Source organism: Anarhichas minor, unplaced genomic scaffold (genome assembly GCF_050575085.1).
Source record: "Anarhichas minor isolate MPS153535 unplaced genomic scaffold, ASM5057508v1 ptg000027l, whole genome shotgun sequence".
NCBI classification, from domain to species: Eukaryota; Metazoa; Chordata; class Actinopteri; order Perciformes; family Anarhichadidae; genus Anarhichas; species Anarhichas minor.
Genome location: NW_027466473.1, coordinates 10,909,978 through 10,933,963, shown reverse-complemented (window position 1 = coordinate 10,933,963; position 23,986 = coordinate 10,909,978). Strand labels below are relative to the sequence as shown.

At 42.8% G+C, this 23,986-nt stretch overlaps 3 protein-coding genes and 1 long non-coding RNA gene across 5 annotated transcripts in view; 2 read left to right on the top strand and 2 right to left on the bottom strand.

Moving 5' to 3' along the window:
* Positions 1-595: 595 nt before the first annotated feature.
* stk36 (serine/threonine kinase 36 (fused homolog, Drosophila)) lies at positions 596-9,569 on the top strand. The gene is made up of 20 exons (XM_076101106.1): positions 596-873; positions 960-1,100; positions 1,242-1,319; positions 1,406-1,536; positions 1,620-1,869; positions 2,306-2,399; positions 2,505-2,692; positions 2,780-2,952; positions 3,041-3,146; positions 3,661-3,792; positions 3,880-4,050; positions 4,147-4,238; positions 4,350-4,413; positions 4,527-4,637; positions 4,727-4,801; positions 4,905-5,016; positions 5,108-5,234; positions 5,341-5,521; positions 5,739-6,644; positions 6,968-9,569. The coding sequence occupies exons 1-20, from the start codon at positions 790-792 to the stop codon at positions 7,061-7,063; spliced, it is 3,312 nt and encodes a 1,103-aa protein (XP_075957221.1). The 5' UTR covers positions 596-789; the 3' UTR covers positions 7,064-9,569.
* Positions 8,139-13,154, bottom strand: atf5a (activating transcription factor 5a). 2 transcript variants are annotated; one of them, XM_076101108.1, is made up of 4 exons: positions 12,905-13,154; positions 11,696-12,028; positions 10,287-11,475; positions 8,139-10,191 (listed from the first exon to the last, which is right to left on the bottom strand). In XM_076101108.1, exons 2-4 carry the CDS (start codon positions 11,919-11,921, stop codon positions 10,005-10,007), a joined length of 1,602 nt encoding a protein of 533 aa, XP_075957223.1. In that variant the 5' UTR covers positions 11,922-12,028; positions 12,905-13,154; the 3' UTR covers positions 8,139-10,004. The 2 variants fall into 2 exon arrangements, with proteins under 2 accessions (XP_075957223.1, XP_075957224.1); XM_076101109.1 differs by having other exon boundaries at positions 11,780-12,028; positions 12,905-13,150.
* Positions 13,055-23,986, top strand: part of LOC142959713 (uncharacterized) — a 43,662-nt gene continuing 32,730 nt past the window's right edge. Inside the window, exon 1 of the long non-coding RNA XR_012956240.1 lies at positions 13,055-23,554. This is a non-coding gene — a long non-coding RNA (uncharacterized LOC142959713). The remainder of the gene's footprint in view (positions 23,555-23,986) is intronic.
* Positions 19,084-23,986, bottom strand: part of LOC142959712 (pleckstrin homology-like domain family B member 1) — a 22,321-nt gene continuing 17,418 nt past the window's right edge. Inside the window, exons 22-24 of the mRNA XM_076101111.1 lie at positions 23,287-23,506; positions 20,306-20,391; positions 19,084-19,758 (exon numbers count right to left, since the gene is read on the bottom strand). Coding sequence (XP_075957226.1) covers positions 19,618-19,758; positions 20,306-20,391; positions 23,287-23,506 — 447 coding nt within the window. The 3' untranslated portion in view covers positions 19,084-19,617. The remainder of the gene's footprint in view (positions 19,759-20,305; positions 20,392-23,286; positions 23,507-23,986) is intronic.

Sequence of the window (23,986 nt, the reverse complement as noted above, 5' to 3'; positions counted from 1 at the left end):
TTCTACTCATTTTGAATTCAGGACTTTTATTGTTGTGTAGATACTTTTACTTGAGAAAGGGATCTGAATAATACTTCCTCTACCATCACGGAGGCACATGGAGAACCACAGACAGGTGAAAGAGGGCTTAGGAGAGGAGGGGAGGTTGAGAGGCAGACTTGTTGAACTAAAAATCTGTTATCTGTGCAATACTGTGTAATGGATATATGTGCAGCAAATTCATTTTGTGGTTAAATAAATGGCTCATCTTAAGACCACGTCCCCCTCCAGCCAGCTGCCTGCTCTGTTGTCCGTTCTCAGCCCGTTGTCAGGAACGCAACAGTGGTTGCTAGGCTAAGGACCCCTGCTTGCGTGTTGTCCAGCCAATAGCCAGTTTTGACTTTTGTATAACAATATTAAACAATGCTTTAAACAACTGTTTGTTGTTAAAATACGCAAATAAAATACTTAAATGAAAGGCCACGAGTATAAATGTGCGTGAAGTTAAACTTAACTGTGTCTTTTGCTACTTTTGTGAAACGGCAGTTAGCTAACCTACTTGCTCTCGAGCGTTAATCATTTAATTGTCACCGTATCCAAAAAAGTCCAACACGAAGCTGTGCAAAGTTTAGTTCACATTAGCATGTAAACTAGGCTGCTAGCTAGGATAGCTCGGCTAGGATTTGGGAAGTTCAAAGTTGTGTGTACAAGTACACACGTATCCTGTGCTGTCACGTAAGGAATGAAACAACCGCTCGTCTACTGTCCTAACGGATAACTTGTTTTAACCTCCTGCCGTTAACCGTCGACATGAACTCGTATCACGTCTTGGAGCTGGCGGGAGAGGGCTCATTTGGTCGAGTTTACAAGGGAAGGAAAAGATTTACCGGCCAGGTGAGTGGCTTTTGTTTGAACCGTCTGATAGCTGTGTGACTGTTGTGTTCAGCCGTGTGTCGTTTCACCGTCTGTGTGTCCATTAGGTGGTGGCTCTGAAGTTCATGCCAAAGGTGGGTCGGTCTGAAAAGGAGCTGCGCAGTCTCAAACGAGAGATTGAGATCATGAGGGGGCTTCAACATCCAAATATTGTTCAACTCTTTGACAGCTTTGAGACTAAAACTGAGGTATTACTGTAATCTTCTCTCGAAGAAACAATGCATGCATGTGCTTAGTTCACAAACTATTGCTACTAATTACATAATTTGTTCCACCTAACCACTTATCTTTCCACGTGAGTTCATAATCGCTCTCTATGTTTGTAACAGGTTGTGGTTGTCACTGAGTATGCAGAGGGTCAGCTGTTCCAGATCCTTGAGGATGATGGGAACTTACCAGAGAGCCAGGTAATCACTGTCAGTGTACAGAGCAATGCCAGGAGACACACTCATCATGGTTTCTCATGATCATCATTCTTCCCCTTTCTTCCAAGGTCCGTGAGATCGCCTGCCAGCTGGTCTCGGCTCTGTATTATCTACACTCCCATCGCATTCTTCATCGGGACATGAAACCACAGAACATCCTGTTGGGGAAAAGCGGGGTGGTGAAACTGTGTGACTTTGGGTAGGTAGCTATTTTAAAGACAAAGTAGCTGCATCGCTCAAATACCACGAAGATCAGCTACATGTGATGCAATCTTGCCGTAGGTTTGCGAGGGCCATGAGCGTCTCCACCTTGGTGCTGACTTCCATCAAGGGAACGCCACTGTACATGTCTCCTGAGCTGGTGGAGGAGAAGCCGTACGACCACACTGCTGATCTCTGGTCTCTGGGCTGCATCCTTTATGAACTCCACACGGGGGCGCCTCCGTTCTACACCAACTCCATTTTCCACCTGGTGCAGCTCATAGTGAGGAACCCAGTCAAATGGCCAGACACTATGAGCGACACCTGCACGGTACAGTATACATTAGCTACAGTCTGACCGTGCTGCATCGTGTGTAGGTCAAAGCTAACATCCGCACCGTGTTCAAATCGTTAGCCAGGTGGCCAGAGCTGTGCTTACGGGCAGGACCATAAAAGGGATTTTAGAAATACTGAGGTTTTAGTCCAAGTACCACCTCTACACCCGCAGCCCAGTTCAGATCATTTTGACCAGACCCCAAAAACAAATGTCTTAAATCTGGAGCTCCTCTTATTATTGCCATAAAAGTAGTCAAATGTATCATTTATTTTCTTTTTTGCCACAGAAGGTAAACAGCACTTCAGGGGACTCAAACTCTCACGTTTTAGCCAAAAGCAGTGAGGAAATGTCCCTGTTTTTCTCAGTGATGGCTACAAGCCTGTTAAAGGATAGACGGGTCATCGGTGCTAATCTCATGTTTCCCTTCCAGAGTTTCCTGAAAGGCTTGTTGACCAAAGACCCTCAGAAGCGGTTGTCGTGGCCGTACCTCCTGAGACATCCCTTTGTTGCTGATGGTGTTTTAGGTGATGTTTAAAAACTGCCAAATAAGCATGACGCTGGTCTGTTTTTGAGATTATTCTAATGTCTGATTTGAACTCTTTTATTCCCGTGTTGATGTGTTGGCCCAGTGCTGTCAGACACAGGCGTTTTCAGCCCTCTGACAGTCACACCCACCCCAGACATGATGGCGCTGAAACTTCAGCAAGTGGCGGCAAAGACGGTACCGACTCCTGGAGGGAGCAGATTATTGCGGAGGGCCAGGGAACAGACAGACGACGGCAAAACAGGGAAACCGGCAGGCGGTGACGGTGCGAAAGTGAGTCGCATATTGATTTTTCATTCTTAAATTAGTCACATGGAAATTCATGGAGGAGCTTTAAGCCGTTCTGTGTACACTTGGCAGAAAGAGAAGGACGGAGTGGGAAATGAAAAGGTCAACTATGCAATAACAGCAGCATCCCCGAGAGCCAAGCCCCCTTCCAGTGACGTCTCCGTTACCTCAGTACACTCGGTCATGACAGCTGCCAATCAAAGCCCACACCCAAAGAGTCAAGCCTGCGTGAAACCCAAACACAGGTGTTTATGGAAGTTCAGAATAAAGGTACAATAGTCTACCAAAACACACTGCGTTGTGTGTTCACGACTGTGGTCATTTCCTCCGCAGGGGTCAGATCAGCAGGGACTATGAACAGGAGTTTCCCTCTGTAGAGGTCGGGCCGCGACTAGTGCAGGGATGCAGTGCAGACAGCCGGACCACACTGCACAGGCAGGTCAGTGCCGGCTGCTTAAAGACATTTCCAATTTAGAAAATGTGTCTTGTTCCATAATGTAGAGTATATATTCCCTTCCAGCTGTAAATCTGCCCTGGTAATAGATAAACTGTTCGCTATCTTAAAGTCAATTTTTCAACCTGGACCCTATTTTCCCATGTTTTGTGTCTAAGTTACTGATGGGGCAACGATTTTTGAAATTGGTCCAGTATTGAACAAGACGTTGTAACCGGCAGCCAAGCTGCAAGGACAACTGCGCACCGTCAATACTGAAATCGTTGTTCAAACACTTATAATACAATCTGAGTAGCAACAAAAAGCACTTTTAGTTAACGTTACTTGACATTGATGCTGCACAATAGCCCTGGTTTTGTTCAATACTGGACCAATTTCTAAAATTGTTGTCCCGCTTAGTCTCTTAGACACAAAATATGTGAAGTTCCTTGTTGAAACATATAGTTACGCTTTAAAGGAAAATGTGTCCTATAGTATGAATGATGTCTTGTTCTTTCAGGATGTTGACTGTGAGGATTATTGGGAGAAACTGGCCCAAGAATCAGATCCGAGCAGGCAGCAGAGAGAACCGTTCAATCACGGTGCAGTTATACCTCAACTGAAATCCAAGATCCTGGCATTTAAAGCTCAGGTACTTAGGTACAATATTCTATAAAGCATAAATTGCTTCTACCGCCGAACAATTTAACATGTAGTCTTTTTTTCTTTGTACGGTTAGCTGACAGGTGGCGTTGTGAAAGAACCGTGGCGGGTTCACCTCCCGCTGAAGGTCTTGCGCAACCTGATTGTGACCTCTGACCTTGATAAGTCGCATCACGTTGGTCATGAACTCCCTCGTGTCCTCTTTGACCTCGTCCGTGATGCTGTAGACAACTCGCACGTCATCAAGGTCAGTGCTCAGGAATGGAACCATATCCAGCAATGAATGAAACAGTCCTGGCACAGTATTCCTGACTTTCTTTTCCTACTTTATTTCCTTACTCAGCAGCCATGGAGTGTCCGAGCATATGGAGAAATGATTGTTGTGCTTCTGATCTACTGGGAGAAGCACTGTGACTGGGTGGAAGAAGAGCACAGGTTAAGCTTTAGCACTGAAGCTGATCTTGCTAATTAGTTGAACCCTGTACGTACAGTGAGTGACTATCGTAAATCAACTATTGCAGCTCATCATCTGTTCTCTCCCTGTAGACCAGAAGAGTTCACCAAGCCTTTCATCACAATCCTCAGTGAACCAGACCTCGTCCCTTTGGCGGTGAGCACTCATTGAAGTTAGTCTGTGCATTTCATAGACTGACTGGCGATTTATTTTGGTTTATATATCTTGTTAGTTGTGTGACACATTTGACTTTGTGATCTCTTCTTTAGCATCTGGCTGCCTCTGTTTTGTCTCTGTTAACACAACACGATGTTCACGTCAAAGTGGATATGGACAATCTAACCTCCTTGCTGAAAGAACTGCTTTTGGACTCCTATGAGGTACTGAAACTGTGAGAAGTAATCTGGCAATAATTTGACAACTTCGACCAGTTTAAATTGATCCACTATTGTGTCATGTGCCTCGTCAGCCCCAACTCTCTCTCCCCTCTGGCTTTGGACTCTGTGACGGCGTCCTGTCTTTAGTCCTGCACACACTCTCTGAGGTCAGACAACAACTACAATGTGTTAAAAACAACTTGACTGGATAGACACCAGATAGACCTGCAATTTCTTCCTCTGAGCTTTGCCTGATTTCTCTTTTAACAGCAGGAAAATAGCTCTTCAAGTTTGGACCCAGTAATGTTTCTGGATCTATGGAAAGCAATTGGCAGTTCACTAGCCAGGACACCACCAGGCACAGACTTCTGTTCGGCAAATGGTAAATATACGTACATGTCTAATGATGTCCACCATTGTTTAACAACACTAACGGCGTCTTTTCAAATTTTTTCCTTTTCTTTTGACATCAGGGCTTCATTCCTTTCTGTCTACCGCGCTGTTCATCTTCACCAAGGATCCACACTCATGCATTGCTCTGTTTTCTGAGCCCGAATCAACATGTGTGTACACTCTGGGCCAGCTGCTGGGCGCCGACTGGTTGGTTCTCAGATTTCCTAACTCACCGTTTCATTCGTACCACCAATCTTAGAGCAGCACAGCTGCTACGTCTGAAGCTAACAATATCATATGATGTTCCCTCCAGTCTTCATTTGTTTGCTGAAGGCCGTCCTGGGAAACTCGAGGTGGATCCGGGTCCTGACAGCCTGTCTGTGTTGAGCTGCCACTTGTTGTGCTTCCCGTTCGCTCTGGACCTGCCTTCAGATGCCGTGTCCGCCATTTTACAGTCGTACGACAGTTGTGGAATAGTGGCGAGCCTCCTGCAGGTGAGAGCCTTCCCGTGCTCCAATAAAGACCTTGCTGACAAACACAATCCTCTGATGCAACGCAGGATAACTCTTGCAGTAGGCTCACATCAGCCACACACTACTGTACATCTTAATGTCTCTGTTCTTTTGTGAGAGCGTTGCGCCGTTTGTTGTCGGCTGTTTGATCTGTGACGAGTTGTCTGGGTGATTTTTGTTTTTTTCCGTGCTTTGGCAGGTAATTCAGACTCTTCCTCCTGCGCTGTTGGAGCTGCCTCTCTCCCTGCTGAGCCGTTTGCTCCTGTGTGACCCCGAGCGCTCCATTTCCCGCCTCGGAAAAGACGCTCGTGGTTTTTTCGCGCCACCGAGGGACAGCCAGCTCGCCGCCTCCAAACACCAGACTCCGCTGCGCAGAACCGCAAGCTCCCTGCTGGCTGACTTTCTGCAGCTGGATGTGCTGTGGGACTCTGCCGTGGAGCTCTTAACTCTGTTGTCCCAAGTAGCCCGCTGTTGCCCCCGGCCCGCCCGCCTTCGGCTTCACCTGGAAGCCTCGGCGCTGCGCCAGGCGCTGGCTCACTCTTGTGACCAGATCAGGGCCGCCACATGCAGACTTCTAGGAAACTTAGATCCATTCAGGCCTCCCACGCTGCACACCTTGCAGCCTGACATTTTCAAAAGCATGATAGAGTGTCTTCACGATTCCTGCATGCCTGTCCGACGTATGGCTTGCAGGGCGGTTGGGAACTGGTTGGGATGTATGGCAGCAGGGGCAAGGTTTAAAACGGGTGGCATTGACAGTACAGGGTGGGGCGAAGGGAAGGCACACAATGAGGCAGCAGGAGATTTGGCTGTTATAGTAGAACAGGGATTGGACGATGAGGAGGGGCGCAGTTGGACAGAGGAAGCCAGGAGGACGGCGGTGCCGCTGACGTCTCTGATCACTGACCCCGATACATTCACGCGTCTCCACTGTTGCGCAGCCCTGGGAAACCTGGTACATGTCGATGGAGCTGTATCCCTGTTGTTGGCGGAGCACACGTCCAGCCTGCTCCTGAGAGCTGCGTGCATGGATTCCCATAATGCAGTGAGGCAAGCAGCCATAGCAACCCTGTGCCTGTACAGCGAGCAGGACGCAATACGTCAGGTAACACGATGAACAGGTCGCAGGAGGGCAGAGGTCAACGCTACAAATAGGATTTCAGTTTTTTAGAATTTGGATAGAAAGACCTTTTTTTTATTTAATGACAGTTTCTTAATGGTAGAAAACAATTACCACTATTTACATTTAAGCAGCATTGCCTTGAGCCCATTCCTTCCTTTTATATAAACTTGTTTTCTAGTCTTAGTTCATTGCAAATTCTTAAATGCTCTGCAGATGTTTTGTCACCTCTGTGCTATAGTGTGGTCACTTTAAACATGTAAACAAATATTTTCCAGTCGGTCACTTTCTTTTGCGTTCGTTTGAAGGTCCTGAGATCCCTCGACGCCAGTAAGAAACTTCTTCAGGCTTCACAACACGCAGCTCCACAATGTGACTATCACCAGCTCATCGGACAGCTGTAAGTGAGTCCAAATAAACAGGAATGGTAGCACATTTAAATGTCGTGTAAATATTTCTTCTCCTTCCTTACATTACAAAAGTCCTTCCTCCTGTCTCCTATATTCAGTATTCATGTCCCATTTATTATTTTTTATAAAGTGTCTTTTTTATTTAAAGATTAGTGGACTTAATACATGGAATCATAGCGGTGGATATAAAAACTAACTTTTCTTTCTGGAGATCTTCGTTGGCACAGCAGACATTGTGTCTGTGTGTTGAAATAAAACCAAAGTGTGTTGTTACTGTTATCTGATGTTTCATTTAATGACACCAGCTGTTGGAAAAAAAAACTATTCAAATGGAATCGAAATTCCACAAAGACGAATGTCTTTTTAATTAGAGAAGAGCTTCTTTTTTTCCTTTCGCACTCCGCAGTGATAAACACGAGTGGTTGTTATAAGCGCTACAAATAGGTGAGTTATAAACGTTTCATTTAAATAGTTTCAGGTTGTAGTTTTTGTACATTTTGGTTGACTTCAGTTAGCGCCCGTCATTTAAAAGTCGTGTTTCAGTATAGAGGATGTCGTCTACAGATTTTAAAGCATTTTGGGGCAAAATTGTGATTCTTGGTGGTATAAATAATATCGACTTTTATTTTTATTTTGCAACTGCGAACGGCATTTTAACAAACGTCGGGCTGAACATTCACTCCTTTTTAAATTGTTCTTTTTTTTTTTTTTTTAGCTTAACATCGACTAACAATAAGCGCTTAATAATGACATTTATAGCTTTATAAAAAATAGTTATGGAGCCGTTTGTCTCAGTTCTGACCGCATGGGGAGTGAATGATGGGCCGCGTGTCGGATCAGAGAGCAGCGCGTGTCGGTGTCCGTCAGGCCCTGCAGGTTTGTAATGTGCTTTTTTACAAAACATATGAATTTATGACATTCAAGAGGCACGACTTGTTTTCAAGATAAATTTGACAGCATATTGTAATTTCGGATTATTACAACAGTCGGTGTAGGTAAAAAAAACAAACATTTCCGGTCAATTCACCAACTCGGAGAGAAACCCTGTGAAAGAACACAAAGGACTGAGTTAATGATTCAGTTTACTTTATTTTTTTAGGAAAAAAAAAAACTGACGCCACACAAATGACATATGCATATATGATTAAATGAACATGGAGTTACAAAGCGTTATTATGTGCTGTCACATATTTTTGGTTTTAACAATCGGAGTTGATAGTGCACCGCAGGAGGGTCGAACAGTGTGACTTTAATTTCTTGCCAAAAGCTGAATAAACACATTAAATAAACGGCTAAAAGTCCGCGTTCGTATCCAAGATTGTCTTAAAATAAATATGCATAGAAAAAAAATCCATCCTCGCTATAGGCATGTTTAACAGTAACGGTAGTGCTTATTTCCTTAGCAATAAATCCGATTGGGAAATAAATTCGACAGTATCCTCTTACACCAAAGATAACACTGCAAACGCATGAACAAATAACCTAATGAGATTTTTTTCAGTCATTTTCTACAAAGAAAAGGCTAACACACTTCACTCCCTGAACATACAAAAGTTGTTACAAATTAGTGCAGATCAGCCAGAGGCCTATAAAACGTATTGCCATAACGAGCACTTTAGAGAAAAAAAAATCCCCTTTATTTCTGAAATTCTACATTTTCTACTCCGTTTATGGAAAAACATGCAGAGGGAGGCTGCTAAAACTCAACTAGTTACAATATTTGTACATATGGAAACCCCTTTTTTTTACATCAGGAAAACCTGTATGTCAATAGCAGTGAAATCTTTATGTAAAATGAAGAACATGAATCATCCACTGGCATGTGTAGGACTGGAGAACAAATTGTATATCCTGAGCTGCAAGATTGTATAATTTGCAAAAATGTTGCAAACTGCAACAAACACAATACAAGCTTCTTACTTCAAAACTGACATTAGCTAATTCTCTTTTGGTCACAGAATTATTAATTTGGACATTAGTCTGGAAGAAACGGGTGATTTGGGCATTAAGAGTAATGCAAATATCAGGAGAAAAAACGAATTTAAATACAGTAGAGAAAGTAATATTTCTAACAAAGCTGGGTAAAATGTAAATGTTTAAGGAACTTCATGCTCAAAACATCCAAATCCTTTTAGCGACTGAATATTTTGGGCTGCATTAAACCTGAAGTCAATCAAAGGCTTTGTCCAAAATAAATTTAACAATATTAAAATGATAAAAAAATATTTGCTAAATTGATGAGAAAAAGTTCCTTGCTCTTCCGTACATCGGTCGTTCTCTCCGCAGTTGTAAAAGTCAATAAATCTTCAAGCGCAATCCTAATATTCTAAAATATTCATAGCAATCAAACTAACATTTGCTGTTCAAGAGAGGCGAGAAATTATTCACAAAAAGTATTTGGTTTGAAAGATGTGTTCAAAAATGAAATGATGCACTTTCATGTGTAGACACCAACAACATATTTGACGACTTCAACTATCGTAAAGGGCGATACAGTAATTGTAAAAAGAAAAAAAAAAAAAATTGAAAATGTAAAAAAACAACAACATTCAGTTCTATTGCTGACATCAATTCCAATGTAAGGCTGTTAATGATATTAAACCTGCATAATGAACAGCATCGCTTCTTCAGAAATAACCGTATTTCAATTAGTAGATCCAGGCAGTGAGAGATCTATTAAACATGATTGTCATTGAAAGCATTGCAATGCCACAGTGCAGGCTCAAGTGATCAGAGTGCGAAAGCAATGGAAGCATTGGATAGTGTTGATTTAAAATGTAAAAAATAATTCACATTAGCAAAGCATGCATTTACCCCACCCGCCATTAAAAAAAAAAAAAAATTAAACATTCAATTCTGGACAATCTTACAGACACAAAGAGCGCCACATTCTCCCTGTTGCGCCCTCTTTAAATGTACTTGCAGGAGCTCGGTGTTAGGCGGTTGTGTCCTGCTTGTGCCTTTGGCTGCGGGCCTTGTAAACTTCAATCAGCAGGTCTTTCACATACTGGATTTCACGTTCTACCGACTCTGCCTTGTCCCGGAGCTCCCGGTTCTTCCCTTCGAGGCCGTGCAACTGTTCCTCCAGAGAATCTAGCTCCACCCTTTTTCTCTGGCGGTACCTGCGTTGAGGAAAGCAAAAGATTAAATGCAGATCTTTACCTGTGAAATCATGTCGGAGGTCGCATTTTGAATCGAGCTGAGAACTAAAGGTCACCTGTGAGCGGCGGTTTTGTTCTGATCTCTCTTCTTCTGCTTGCGCTTGCCGCCTTCGACTGGAACGAGGTCCTCTTCGTAGCTCAAAGCACAGTGGTCTTCCTTCAGCCTGCATGCTTGCCTGCACCCCGAAGACTCCAGGTTCAGACTCTCCCTAGCCATTAAAAGACACTCTGGGCCCTGATCCTCCAGGAAGTTACAGTGCAAATCATGTTGCCCTATCTGCAGACTCTCTGACTTCACCTGCTCGTTGATGGTGCTTAAGAAGCTATGATAGGCCTCAGACTGTGCTGTCGCTGGAATATAACAACCTTCGCCGCTCTCCGTCTTCCACGAAACACTGGCTTTTGTCATCTCCACACTCGCTTTGATGCTACTCAGCGCCTCGTTGCTACCGGTGCCTCCGCTGACCTCCCTCATGCTGTACATCAGCAGGTCCTCTTTCTTGTGCGGGATGTTAAGCGATCCGCCAAAGCCGAATCCACCGCCGACGACCTTCGCGCCACCTACGACATCTTGACCGAAACAGCAATTTTTGTCGTCTCTTGGCAGGACGGCACATCTTCTGACCTCGACTGCACTACCCAGACAGTAGCTCTTCCCTACCAGCTGCTCGTCCTCGGCACAGTCGTAGTTACCTGTGAGGGTCAACGCTGCGTTACCTGAGTTGCTTCCTTTGGAGCTCAACAAACTGTTGTCATAGCCGTCGCTGAACCTCACGCCGTCAGGTACTCTTTTCCTAACACACCCACTGGGGCGACTGCAGCTGTACGGGGCGTGTCTTGGATTTTTGGATCGCCCAATGGGCCCGCCACAGATACTCAGCAGGTCCAGTTCTCCGGTTGCCAGGGTAACAAGGAGTGGGCTGGATTCCGATTGGTTGGATGTGGAGTATGATGCGTATGGCAGCTGAGTGAACGGCTGAGGACCCGCCGGCAGTGGACCCCTGTCGCATTTCGCGAGCCTCGGCCCTTTCTCTGGCAGCGGCTCGGACAGGAAGTAGTCCTCCAGTTGGGCGAGTTCCTCTTGCAGCAGAGAGGTCATGACCTCCAAGTCGGAGGGCACCTGGATATCATTCTGGAGGGGCGAAGGGGGAAGGGAGGCATTGGTGGAGGAGGGAGGGGAAGGAGGGTTTGGGAGGTACGAGGAGAAATCCACTTCTTCCGTCATCCAGTCAGTGAGACCATCACCTATTGGGCAGAGAGAAAAATTGCAATCGTGAGAAGCTGTTGGGTGGAGGAAAACATCACAGCTAAATAACAACGTTCATGCAAACATTGTAAAAATGTCAGTCGACCAACGTTGCACGAAGGCAGAATCCGATCGGCAATAGCAAAAGCAAAGCAAGCTTTTTACAAACTATAGTTGTAGCGTATCAACATACTAGGCGTAGCTAGTTTTTTTACTTACTGTTCGAGAAGGACGAATGTGCTGCAGTGCCGAGCCCACCTGAAATGGGGAAAAATATAAAAAAGCGTACTCGCTGCAACTCACCAATTAAGTGCTGACTCTCCTCTGACACCTCCCCCCTGCGCCCCTGTGATTGGCTGTGGTTAGCCTGTGGGTGAGAAGGAGCGAGGGGGTCTGCCGGGCAGACACGAAGAGTCTTCCAAACAGGAGCTGATGTTGCCATCATAGTGTCTGTCGGCGCTTTGATTCAGTCCAAGTCCGAGCATGTGCTGAGGGCAAGAGGGGTCTGACAGATGGGCCACAGAGAGCAGGGCTGGGTGAGCATAATGAAACCTGGAGGGGAAACACAAACGTGGATCAGAAACATGCCGCCGAAGAAAAATATCAGGAATATCACACTCGCTGCCCTCAGCAAGTTTCTCAACAGCAGTCTGTCTGTTGATGGAGATAAAATAAAGAATAAGAAATCGCCTGCAGGTCATCATGTAAGAATGATGGGATTTGTTTTTTTAGCTATAAAGGAAATAACTTTCCAAAACATGAATATTTATATCAAATATCAAATATTTAAAATAGAATGGATCATGAACACTTTCAAAAACCAACCCTCAGAATTGACAAAGTCAGTGATACACACATGACATCTGTGTCCTCTGAGCTTTGAACTCCCTCAAAAGCAGAATGCACTTGACGTCCTCAAAGCACGTGGGACCTCGTAACGCTGTCAACGGCCCAACTGTTGTCAAGCAGGCTGGCTCTAGATTACAGAAACTCTCTAAAGTGAGAGACACCCTGATCATCTAACACGATTAATGCAGATGTCCCTTTTTAAATGAATCACTTCCGTTTGACGACTGAAGCGGGATAGGTGGCGATAACTAAATAGAAACCTGATGCATGCTGAAAGTGGCATCAATGTGACGCTCTCCGGTGTATAACAACATAGGCTGGAGGCTATACGTGTAACAGCTGTCCCTGTTATCGAAGCAACCCAAAACAGACTAAACGCCATTAATGGAGCATTAAATATTTAGGCAAATGGTCTAAAAGAAGATATTAAAATAAAATAAACTGTGTAAAGCAGATAAGCCAGCATAAGAACGGAGCGCTCCGCTACGTGTGACACACGAGCAGATATACAGCAAAACACAGCGATGCAGAAACAAACTGGAGCCAACGTGTGTGCATAGCAGAGAGAGTTTCACTTACTCCATTCTTGCAGAGAAAAAGGTAGAGCACGTAGGGTGCGGAGCACGATTTCTTATCGGGTCCAACAACTTCGCGAGTTTAAAGAGCCATGTTTCAGCTCGCGGTATCCGGGACAGCGCAACAACAACCAAAAAAAAGAAGAAGGACGAGTTGTTGCTTTGTTGTGGTCGACCTGTAAACTGAGCGGCTGCTTTAATTGTGAGAAAGCATCAGTTCATTCACACCTAGCAACCGACTGCGTCACCGTGCTGCTGAGCGTAGATCCCTCCGCCCCCACCCTCCGCGTCTCACAGAAGGACGTCCCACAAACTCTCTGTTGTAAAAGTACACTACTCAGTAAAGTACTCGTTCCTTTCGTGCTTGTTTCAAAAGTACCACCGTTAATAAAGTATGATTAGTTGTGATTTCGTATAATAGGCTTGCTGTTGTAATACAGCCACACAATGGAGATGGCTTTAACGCGTTGCGTAAAAAAGGAAACAAAACCGAAAAAAGTAAATAGAAAGGTAGCAAAAGAATCCCACGTGGGCTGCAGTGACTGTCCAGCTCCTAGATGTAAAGTATCAACACTAAACACTAAATCATGGTCTATGATTTAATGAAGCTGGGAAAGTTCGAAGCGGAAGGGAAATAACAAGTAGTTCCTATCTTGTTCCGACTAGCTGTAGTGTTGATATATCGGTAGTAATCCGACAAGTACTCACATTATGTAACGCGTTACAACTAGTCATTGTCTCTCTTATAACCCGTTGTTGCTACAGAGACAGGAAGTTACAAATGATCCAAACTCAGATGATGGACTTAGTTTACGTGGACTCGGCTCTCAAATACACACCACTACAGTTTAGAGACTGTACTTTACTATGCGGCATGGTATTGTTTTGACGAGGGACTATTTGATCCACAGCGCACTTTGTTGTTCAGACGTCTGTTGCATCGCCGTTGCATCAGTGGTCCATGTTCAGAGCGATTGGCTGCGCGTGTACAGTCTGTCATTGGTTGGATTCTGCTACAAGTGAAATCTGATTGGTCAGCGGTAGGCAAGGCAAAGCATCACTGTGTTGTTATCTTTTTTTCTTCTTCTTCCTGCAGTGCCGACTGTGCACATGTTTCAGGTAAACAAACCGGGTGTGGATGTCGGTGCTGCAGTTTTTTTTTATTTTTTTATTTTTTAAAGCTGAGAAAAGCTTTTTGTGTCACAGTTTTACCAAACAGCTTGTGGTAATCAAGGCAGACTGATTATGCAGCAGAGCAAACTAAATGAGAGTTTAAGTCGTTAAATGCCAGGCGGAAAAGATGCTCATCATAGGAAGTCATGTTGTCACCACAAACACGTCTCTTTGTGTTATTATTTAGTTACTTAATTGTAAATATGTCAAATCATGATTTAATTTTCCTTTCTTTGTAAATGTAATTAATAGCTGTCAGTTTATATGGGTCTCAACTACACCAGGTCATTGTTTGACGAAACAACACTGAGTCAGTGAATAATGGAAGATATCTTATTCAAGTGTTCAAGGATATATTCATTTTACTTCTGCAACACAGAATGAGAGTTATCATAATATACTTTGACAATCCTGTATTTCCGTGGCTCATTTGCGAGAAGCAGCTGGCGGAACCGATTTAATATCACTTGTAATGACTGTCAATCATTATGTGAGAAACACAGCCTTGTTTTTCTCGTTTCAGCAAATCCTGAAGCTGAGTGAACGTGCGGTTCTCCTGTTGCTATAGTAATAGCGGACACTGCCCCCTATTTTAGACTTGTTTTCTGGTTGCTGTTGCCATGGGATTTGCATCTCTCTCTCTCTCTCTCTCCCTCTCTCTCTCCCTCTCTCTCTCTCCATACCTGCTGCTTCAACGCTTCCTCCATCTCATTATCTCTAGGACACTATGATTTTGTCAAAAACCAATAGGCTTATTTCCAGTTGTGCTGAATTTGCATATTGACGGGACACTCACGATGTACCCTCAAATAGATTTGTCCACTGAGCAGCGTGTCTGTGTTTAGAGTGGAAGTTGGGAAACGTCTAACTCGCATTGATTGCACATAATCACACTATCCAGAATGACTACAGTTGTTTGCACACAAAAGGAAACGTGTCCTTTAAAGAGAGTTACAGGGACTCCGTATCTGTATAGATTATATTGAATTTGAGTAGGACTCTGATAGACACTAGTCCATCCGTGTTAATCTGAGTCATTTAAAGGGACAGCCCTGTTGCGGAGGAGCTATTCAGCAAAATGCCCACCATGTGGTAGCTATATCGCAGGAGTGGAGCTTGGGAGTTTTGTAGAAGGGCAACCTGATGCAATCTAGATAAGTGTGGTTGTAATGGAGACCAGATTGAGATAGTGGAAGCTGGTGAAGTCGGAGGGTCTCCCAGGAAATCGCTGACTGCTCTCTCTGTCTGTATTAATTGGTCCACCGAGGGCCTTCTGTTTGTGCACCGTGGGAGAGAGAAATACAAGGTGCAGCTCACGACACCACTTACCTGTTGTACCTTTGTCATTATTTCAGGACAAAAATGCCAGATGTGATATGCAGCAAAATGGCATTTTTATCATCCAATGGGCTCAGAGTCTGGATGATTAAAGCTGTCCAGGTTAAACAACATAAATACACTTAACGACAAGTGAGTCAAGGGAAAGCTGTTAAACTTTGCATCAAATTGGACTTCAGGTATATTTGATATTTATTTACAAGGGTGTCCAATCAACTGATGCCCACATTTCATTGTCTGAATATTGTGTATGAGGCGAGAAGTCAGAGAAAAAAAAGTTGATTCTGCATGCCAAGTGCACGTATGGCACGTTAGTAAGGGTTACACCATCATTTCATCATCATCTCTCTCAGAATTTATTGTCCTCAACTTTTGCCCCTCTTTGAACATGCGATGAAAACATGGAATTCAGTTAGCACTTGTGAATGGGAGCCTCTCAGGTGGGGATTTGTCGATGTTTGTGCGCGTGTGTTCAGCCTACAAATCACTCCTATTTGTTTGGCACGAAAACAGATGATCACGTCTCAAAAAGGTGACAAGCGTGATGTAATTTTTAGTCATGTATGGTGTCGAGGCTAACTTGATTTGCATTCAGCTTTGACAGATGTGCACCAGTCAGTCACAGGGTTATGTTTATTTACTATTCCTCAAGGACGTGATGGTAAATTAGAGGTGTTTGATACAGCGTCTCTTCTGTCCCCCTCTGGGATGTCACAGCTTTTAGGAGAACACTCCTAACTAGCGCTAACTCCTTAAAGGCACACAAATCTCTGCCCACAGCGACACGGCGTGAAAAAAAAAAAATCAACTTCAACATCAGCAGGTCGATAGATCGTGGATGGAAAAGTTAAGTGTTGTATGAAAAGTTTGCGGATAACCAAGATAAGCAGATTTTTACTCAAACTTACTGTTCGTGCGTCACTTGTGCTCCTTCAAAATGTCAGCTCTTTAAGCACACACGTCCCAAATGGCTCCCCGGTGTCATTCGCAGCACTCAGGCCGTGTCATGCTGCCCCTGCAGAGCCGCTTCAACCCCAGAGGCTCAGCGTCTATCGCCTTTGAGCTTCACACAGCCGATATTAGTCCGGGCCATATGTGCTTCTCGCTCATAACACAAGTTATACCGTTCACTCCTCAGTCGCTCAACTACATTTTACAGTGAACTTTAAATATGTTTAAGTCAATTTAAAACGACTGGCTATACTGTACACAAACATTTTCATTCCTCATCGTTCATCAGTTCATCTTTACATTACATTTTAGTCATGTGGGAGATGCTTTTTACATTAATTAAACTATAAATCGTATTCCTACACCACCAAACTTACTGAGGGCATAGGTCAAGGACATGGCATCCCAACAATGTCCCCCAAAATTATGACGTTACAGACAGGAACATTTAAAACGTGAGCTCATTTTACTATAGCAATAACCAATCCTGCTTCACTTACTTTAATATCAATTGTGTTTGTATTGTTACGGTTTGAAGACCTATTTATTATCTTAAAATTGGTTGAATAGAAGTAGATCTGAGAACATACAATAAATATACTCACAAGTTTTCACAATGCAATGATATTGGAAAGCACTTCACTTTCATGGCTGCTAGTGAACAATATCCCACTCTGGGATGCAGTTGTGGTATTCACAATCTATGTTTTTGTTGGCCTCATTAGGTCAGCGCTGGTGCTTCTGCTTATTCTCCCCTCTGGATATTTTTCAGATATCATTGTTGTGCTCGCTATGAAATCCGAAAAACATGTTTCTTTTATAGTAATTTAATGATTTGTACGTCGTGTACCCTATTTGGAATTCACAACTGTCATTTTGCATTGCCTTCAAGTAGAGTGAAGATGATTTGTTCAAAGCGGTAAACATTAAGAGTGGAACTTTCACGCGTGCATCAGATGCGTTTAGTGAAAGCTTCTTTCATCTGCTCTGTCTGAGTGTGTGTGTGAGAGTGTGTGTGTGTGTGTGTGTGGGGAGGGGGGGCTCATGTTTCGGGGTTGGGCAGGAGATTTTTCTCTTTAATCTCTTAAATTACTCTGAACTCACATGTGGGTATGAAAACTTCTAAATAACAAATGTCTCCGCTGGAATCTTGTGAAGGATGTGTAAGTCTTTGACAGGTGATGCTGTAAACTCGCCCTCTTAGTCGAGAGATGTCTCCGTTTCATCAGAATTATTGGAGGCTGTCTCCAGACCGGGTTCATATCTTCCATTAACATTGACAAAAATCATGTGAGACCCGTCCTAATTCACAGCCCGACTATCTTATTTGTGCGGCCGGTCTGCGAGCGTAGATCACCCAAGGCTCATTAATATTTCACCCGACAGTAAGGCTGGGTGTCACTCATGCTCATCACCACGGTAATGAGCTCACACTGCCCTCCTAAAGATCTGTTTATTATGCAGCCGGGTACGCCAGAGACTCAACGATACTGAATGGCACGATGTGTGAAAATCTCCGCCAAGGTCAGAGAAGCGCAATTTGGTGTGAACGCTGTCAATGAAGCCGAGGACGGATGTAGTCCTCTCTCGTGTCTGAGTTGTGGGGAAATGTAGCTGTAGTGAAAACTGTTCATTTGAATCAATATCTACAAAACGGTGCATGATTTTCTCTTCAAACTGGGGAGTTAAACTTTTAAAGTGTTGAATCTAATTGGTATACCTGTCAGGGGCAAGGTGTGCTTCTGTGATTACCGGCGTGTCTGTTAAATATTCCAGTGGTTCCCTGAAATAAATTAATCACACAGCCGCAGTCTTATATTATCATCTATCTGCACATGCACGTCTCTGTTACTGATGTGAACTGAGAGCAACATATACACCGGGTGGATCTATTATACAAGAACTTGTTTACGGGGACTTTTTTTCTTCTCCATGAGATTCTTTTCTTTTTTTTTTTTTTTTTAACGTGGTTTCAAATTTCTCGATGTTGAATCATGCATGTTAAGTTGCATGTCATTTCACTTCATGTTTCTTTATTTTTCACGTGGCCGACCTAGTGTAGGGGCGAGCCATGTGATTAATTGCACTGTGCCGGAAATACATGTATTATATACAACTTCTGTAGATAATGAGAGTTAACGAGCAACTTAACTAATTAAACCACCTGGCTGTGTAAATAGAGGAGCCGCAGTGTTTTAAATGGAACACCTCTTGTGTGCTTTCATTCACGCTAGCAGCTCATTAGTGCGTATGAGATTATTTAAAGGAAGCTGGTAATTAACGACTTGTTTGCGAGAAACAACAAATTTAGGAAGCAAGAAGTGTTTTTTTTATAGCTGCATGTCCTCAGTTTAACCAATTTGTCAGCAACAAACTAGTTAATTAGACAAACAAACAGACAGATACATCGTATATTTTTGTTTATTACATGTACGTGGTAGTTTTACAATATCATTATAGGACTATAATTTATGAAATTTGTTAAAATACTTATAGAAGGTTTTCATTGACATATTTATGTGAAATACAGACACATTAATGTCGTGTTATATGCCTGAATAAAACAATATATAACACAATATATAGAGTGATATTAACATTTGTGTTGTAAAAATCTGACAAAACATTACATAAAGTATTTGGCTCCAAGTAATGTTTAATTGAATACGTAACATATGACTTTTAAAATGTTTTTAGAATATTTGCGGCTAAGATCTGTTAACTCTTTAGTGTTTTGAAATATCAAGAGATAATTTTTTTTCATCTGAGAAAAGTTAAACTCAAAAGAAAAGTACAACTGTATCAAAAAAGGCAGCGATTGGAGTGAAAACACTGCATGCATAGATCGGCTTCAAGGTGAACACAGTTTGAGTTTATAGTAAAAAGTGTTCCTCCTGAAACCTCAAAAATGAGATCAACAATACGTTTTGGTAACTTTCATGGATCCATTGGCATGTTGCTCAAACTCTCTTCCTTCTCATAGTGGCTGAAAGATAAATACAACTTATGAATCCTGTAAAATGGACCTCTGTCATTGCTATGCCCTCATTTGCCCGCAGGCCTCAGGCTTTCTACGAGAGCCCCAGATAGTTAATCTCTTCAAACGTCCATCCGTTTACACACCATCGGGGGGCCACGTGTCTCGCATTTCCGCTCCGGCTCCGGCAGGTATAGCAGCACAGGTTGGCTTGCAGGCGTCCGTGTTGTGCTCGCTTAGTCCCTGTCGTCCTCCAGATCTGTCCCCCGGTGGTCCCCTCAGCTCATGAACTGTGTGTAGCCCTCGGCGCCCGTTACTATGACATCCATCCAGATCCTCATGGCCTCCGGGGACGGGGCCACCATGTAGTAGAGGCGGTCGTGGGTTTTCACACAGAAGGTCAAAGACGGGTTTGGGCTCTGGAGGATAACGGAGAGAAAGGGGAGACTTTTCAGACTGCGAGCTGCACCTGTTGCATCTTTTTCCTCAGAGGAAATTGTCAGAAATACAAAATATATAATAGCATAAAATAACGTTGGGATAGTCTGTTTCAACCTTTTTTATGGCCTGTATCATAATGCACTTATAATATGACAAAACTAATTCAATTTAAGAAGACAATTGAACAACTTAATCCAGTCTAATATCGATGTTTCCATCTAAAAATAACTCCCAATTGAAAACATTCCCATTTTTATGTATGATGAACTTCTGACAATATTTTCACAGTTGTGAGTGACTGTAAAAATATAATCTACCATTATAGTACAAAAAAAAAGCATACATGTGGTTGAAATAAAGTTTATTATCGGGAAATGTTAGAGAATCTGTATTAAACCCTTCAGATTTTATTCCTCTACGTTCATTGATACATTTAAAAATAATAAACATCTATTTCAAACATTGTAAAATCGCGGACAAAGTTCTGAATGATAAGAAATGTAAAAAAAAAAGAGTGTGGATTACCTTGGTGGCACTGCGTAGGTGATCGTAATAAACCTCTTCAATCGCCTGAAAGTAAATGAGTCCTTTCAGCTTGGTCTCATGCTTGTCTGAGAGGAGAAAACGGGAAAAACACATATTAAGATACATTACATTATGCCTTTTACTGATGCAAGACCTCTGTCAGCCCAAGCAGTGCAATCAGCCAGTGATGTGGCGATACATTTCATGTTTGTCTTTGGTCAGATAATAAACGGCAGTCTTTTTATTCTATTATCAAATATTTCTTACACACCTGTAGATCATAGAGAGATGGTCACAAACAACATTTTATTTTACAATATTCTATCTGAAAACATGTGGCCTTTTTTCGATGACATTAAAGCCATTTTTCTCTCAAAATAAACTAAATTTGAAACAACCAAATAAACTACACTTTTCCTTGTGCCCCTAAAATATCCATTTAGAAATAATTGTTTCAGAAAAATAAAATAAAAACCAAGCACAAAAACACATTTTTTGTCAAACAAGGTCGACAGAAAATGCAAACCCATGCCGAGTGGATCAAGTGTCGTGTGAGGACAATAATGGTGAGTAGAAAGTAAAAGTTGTACATTCGAGTAATTTATCCAAGATCCCACATGTGATGAGCCATTATCTCTTTTTTTAAATTTCCTACTAAAGCAAAACTCGCAGGTCGAAGCAGCTCAATTGCGTTGAGGATTGTTAGTTGTGACTTAATCATATAACTTTAAAGAGACATTTTGTATCGTTTCATAAATATTATTTTTTAAACTTCCACAAAAGATAAAATCATGCCATGAAATAAGCTTGTAAGTGAAACAGAGGAACTTAAATCTGGAGAAACCAGACACAACAAAGCAGAAAGGTGTTAACTCTTTTTTCCCAGCAACACATAACCCATGAATAGGTATGAGCTGCACTGTGTCACAGTAAAAGTTAATTAAAAGTGCAAGTCTATTTCAAGCTATGCCTGAAGTCTTTACCGTCCTATTAATTTGACTTGTTTTCTTCAGTCGTACTTTCTGGATTGTCTTTGTGGGGTTTTTTCAGCCTTTTCCCTGCTGGCGAGGTTCACGACTTGAGATCTTTTGTGAATCTTAAAAAGAAATGCCTCTCTTTTGTATATCAGATCAGCTCAACAATTTCCCTTCCAGCAGGTCAGACCTTGTGTCCGGTGCTATAGATTGCTGTTCTCTTCTCGCAGAATATCTTAGAGCGTGTTAAAGTCACTCCATACCGAGGAGTTTGGTGGTTGTTTCAGGGAAACCTGCGGATGAAGCTCAACGGACGCAGTCGTTGGACTGATGGGTTTCTCTAGTTCGGGGCTAAACTGTAGGCATTTAAGTTTCCTCACGTCTAAGATCAATTTTCTTCAAATGAAATCGGTTCAAAGAGTTTCTGGATTCTACTCTTGTTCAAATAAACAGCGGTCTTTTTTTGTGTCTTCCGTGCACACTGGAGCGCCCGGCTATAAGAAACAAACATCCAGCAACAATTAAAGGCAATCTTTTGAAATACGTCTTGACGCTTTCTCCTGCTTTCCCCTTTTTTCCATAAGTCAAATCTGCTTAGTAATGAGATAAATGTTTTTGAAATGTGAGTTTCGTTTTATTAGTCACGAACAAGCCAGGAGCTAGCCTCCTCCCCAAGAAAAACACATCTAGAGAAAGTATTGCATCTTATTTCATCACCATCATCACCATCATCTTCGTCAGGAGTAAGGGGGTGAAAAGGCTAGGCAAGTGAGTGGAGAGAGAGAGAGGAGCAAAGAGAACAGGGGCCACAGTAATGAAAATATACGTGGGTTCTATTTTCAACTTGATTGTAAAATAATACCTCAAAAAACACGCTCATGAATTATTCAGAAAACTAACTGCTCTCGTTTCAAATTCAGGGGGACAGTCTGATAGACGCGAATTACAAACTGACTGTTAACACACAAGAACGAGGCGGGAAATTCCACTTAGTGCAGCTTTAATTAGTGTTTGGTTCCAGATGAATAAACGCCGGTCGGGACAGAAGTCGGGTTTTAGTAAAAAAAAAAAACTAAAAAAAAACAGCAAAGAGAGCAAAGTGTACGTTTCTCAGAAGAGCCCCGGCACCGCTGCCGGGTGAACTGAATAAATCAGGTCCTGGCTTGACGCGCAGCAACTCTCCAACATAAAGTTCTGAGTTCACGAATACTACAGACGAGTGGGCTCTTATGTGAGCAAACCGGTTTGACCACTTTAACCTTCTAAACAAGGGCTGAGCCTTGGATTGAACAAGCCAAGCAGAACTTGAACATATTGGGATCCTGCTGGTGCGGAGGGCACTGTAGTATTTAACAAAGGCTGTGACTTTTAGGCCTCAAAGTTGCTCTTTTGTTTCATTTGCAGATTTTTAAATGGACTTTGATAGACAGTGTCATTATGTTTTTTGAAATATATATCTTTATTTCTGGTGTATCTAGAGTATCAGGGGTAATCGGTCTGTTTTTACTATTTCCATTCTGATGATGACCCTGTGAGGTTGAAACTGGTCAGCATTCTAACCAATAAGCCAAATATAATACAACTCCTCTCCTGGCTTTGCTTCAGACTTTTCTTTTCTGTGATCAGTTTGTTCATCTTCTAGAGCTCCTTTAATGGTTCCCTGTATTTGCTGCATGTGAAACTAAGTGAGCTCTTGGCTTCTTCATCTCTCTTAGTATTTGCAAATGTTGAACTTCGCCATGTACTCGGTAATAGTACCAGTGTGTACTTCTATAGTGACAGGTTCACTTTAAAGGTCGATGTTAAGTATTGTAGAATAAAGTGAGCTCCTGCTAACTCGCCCACGCTGCTATCTCTCTCCACCTACACCAACCACGTTACAAGGTCTCTCTTGCAAAAGATATCTTGATATCAGTGGGACTTCCTGAGTAAATAAAGCTGAACTAACGAATCACCAGTAATAATTCAACAAATATACCCCATGATGAGATATTGTTGTATCCTCACCCGCGTAATAGCAGAAGTTCCTCTTGATGCGGTCAAAAACGAACCAGCGTTTCTTCCACGACTTGATTTTGCCGCCCATCTTCACCAGGTGGCCCTTGCACATCTTCTCTGTGAGGTTGACGAAGGCGCAGGTGTCTATGCTGTGGCCGGACGACTCCACGTGGGCTCGCAGGTCAAACTCCTCCTTGCGGTTCGGCAGATAGCGCGTCATTGGACGGGCCTGTGGAGAAAATGCTGCGTGATGCTTCATTGCTGCTGACCAAGTGGTGTGAGTCACAGTACATAGTGTTACTGTACAAGGTTGCTTTTGAGTCTCAGGCCAAGTCATAAAGGATTCAAATTTCCAGTGAGTCAAATCTCAGGACAGCCAAGTTCAAGCCTATTTTTTTGTGACCACAAACTGTGTCCGTCTGCTGTTTGGTGCTGAGCAGGTCGTGGACAGTGGGTGTTTAGAGCTTTATATGAGGAAACAGCTGCCTGCCTGAGCTAAAAGATGCTAAAAAATTTTTGAGCTGCAAAGTCCGGTAATAACACGCCGTGGGTTCATCACTAGCAGCGGCCTCTTTCACATTACGCATAGTTATTTGATGTATGATATAAGAATGTAATTTGAAAATGTTTAATTGGAACAGACTCCAGCAGAACAGGGTGCATTTGTACTTGGTGATTTGAGGATATTTGTTTACGTACTTATACCACA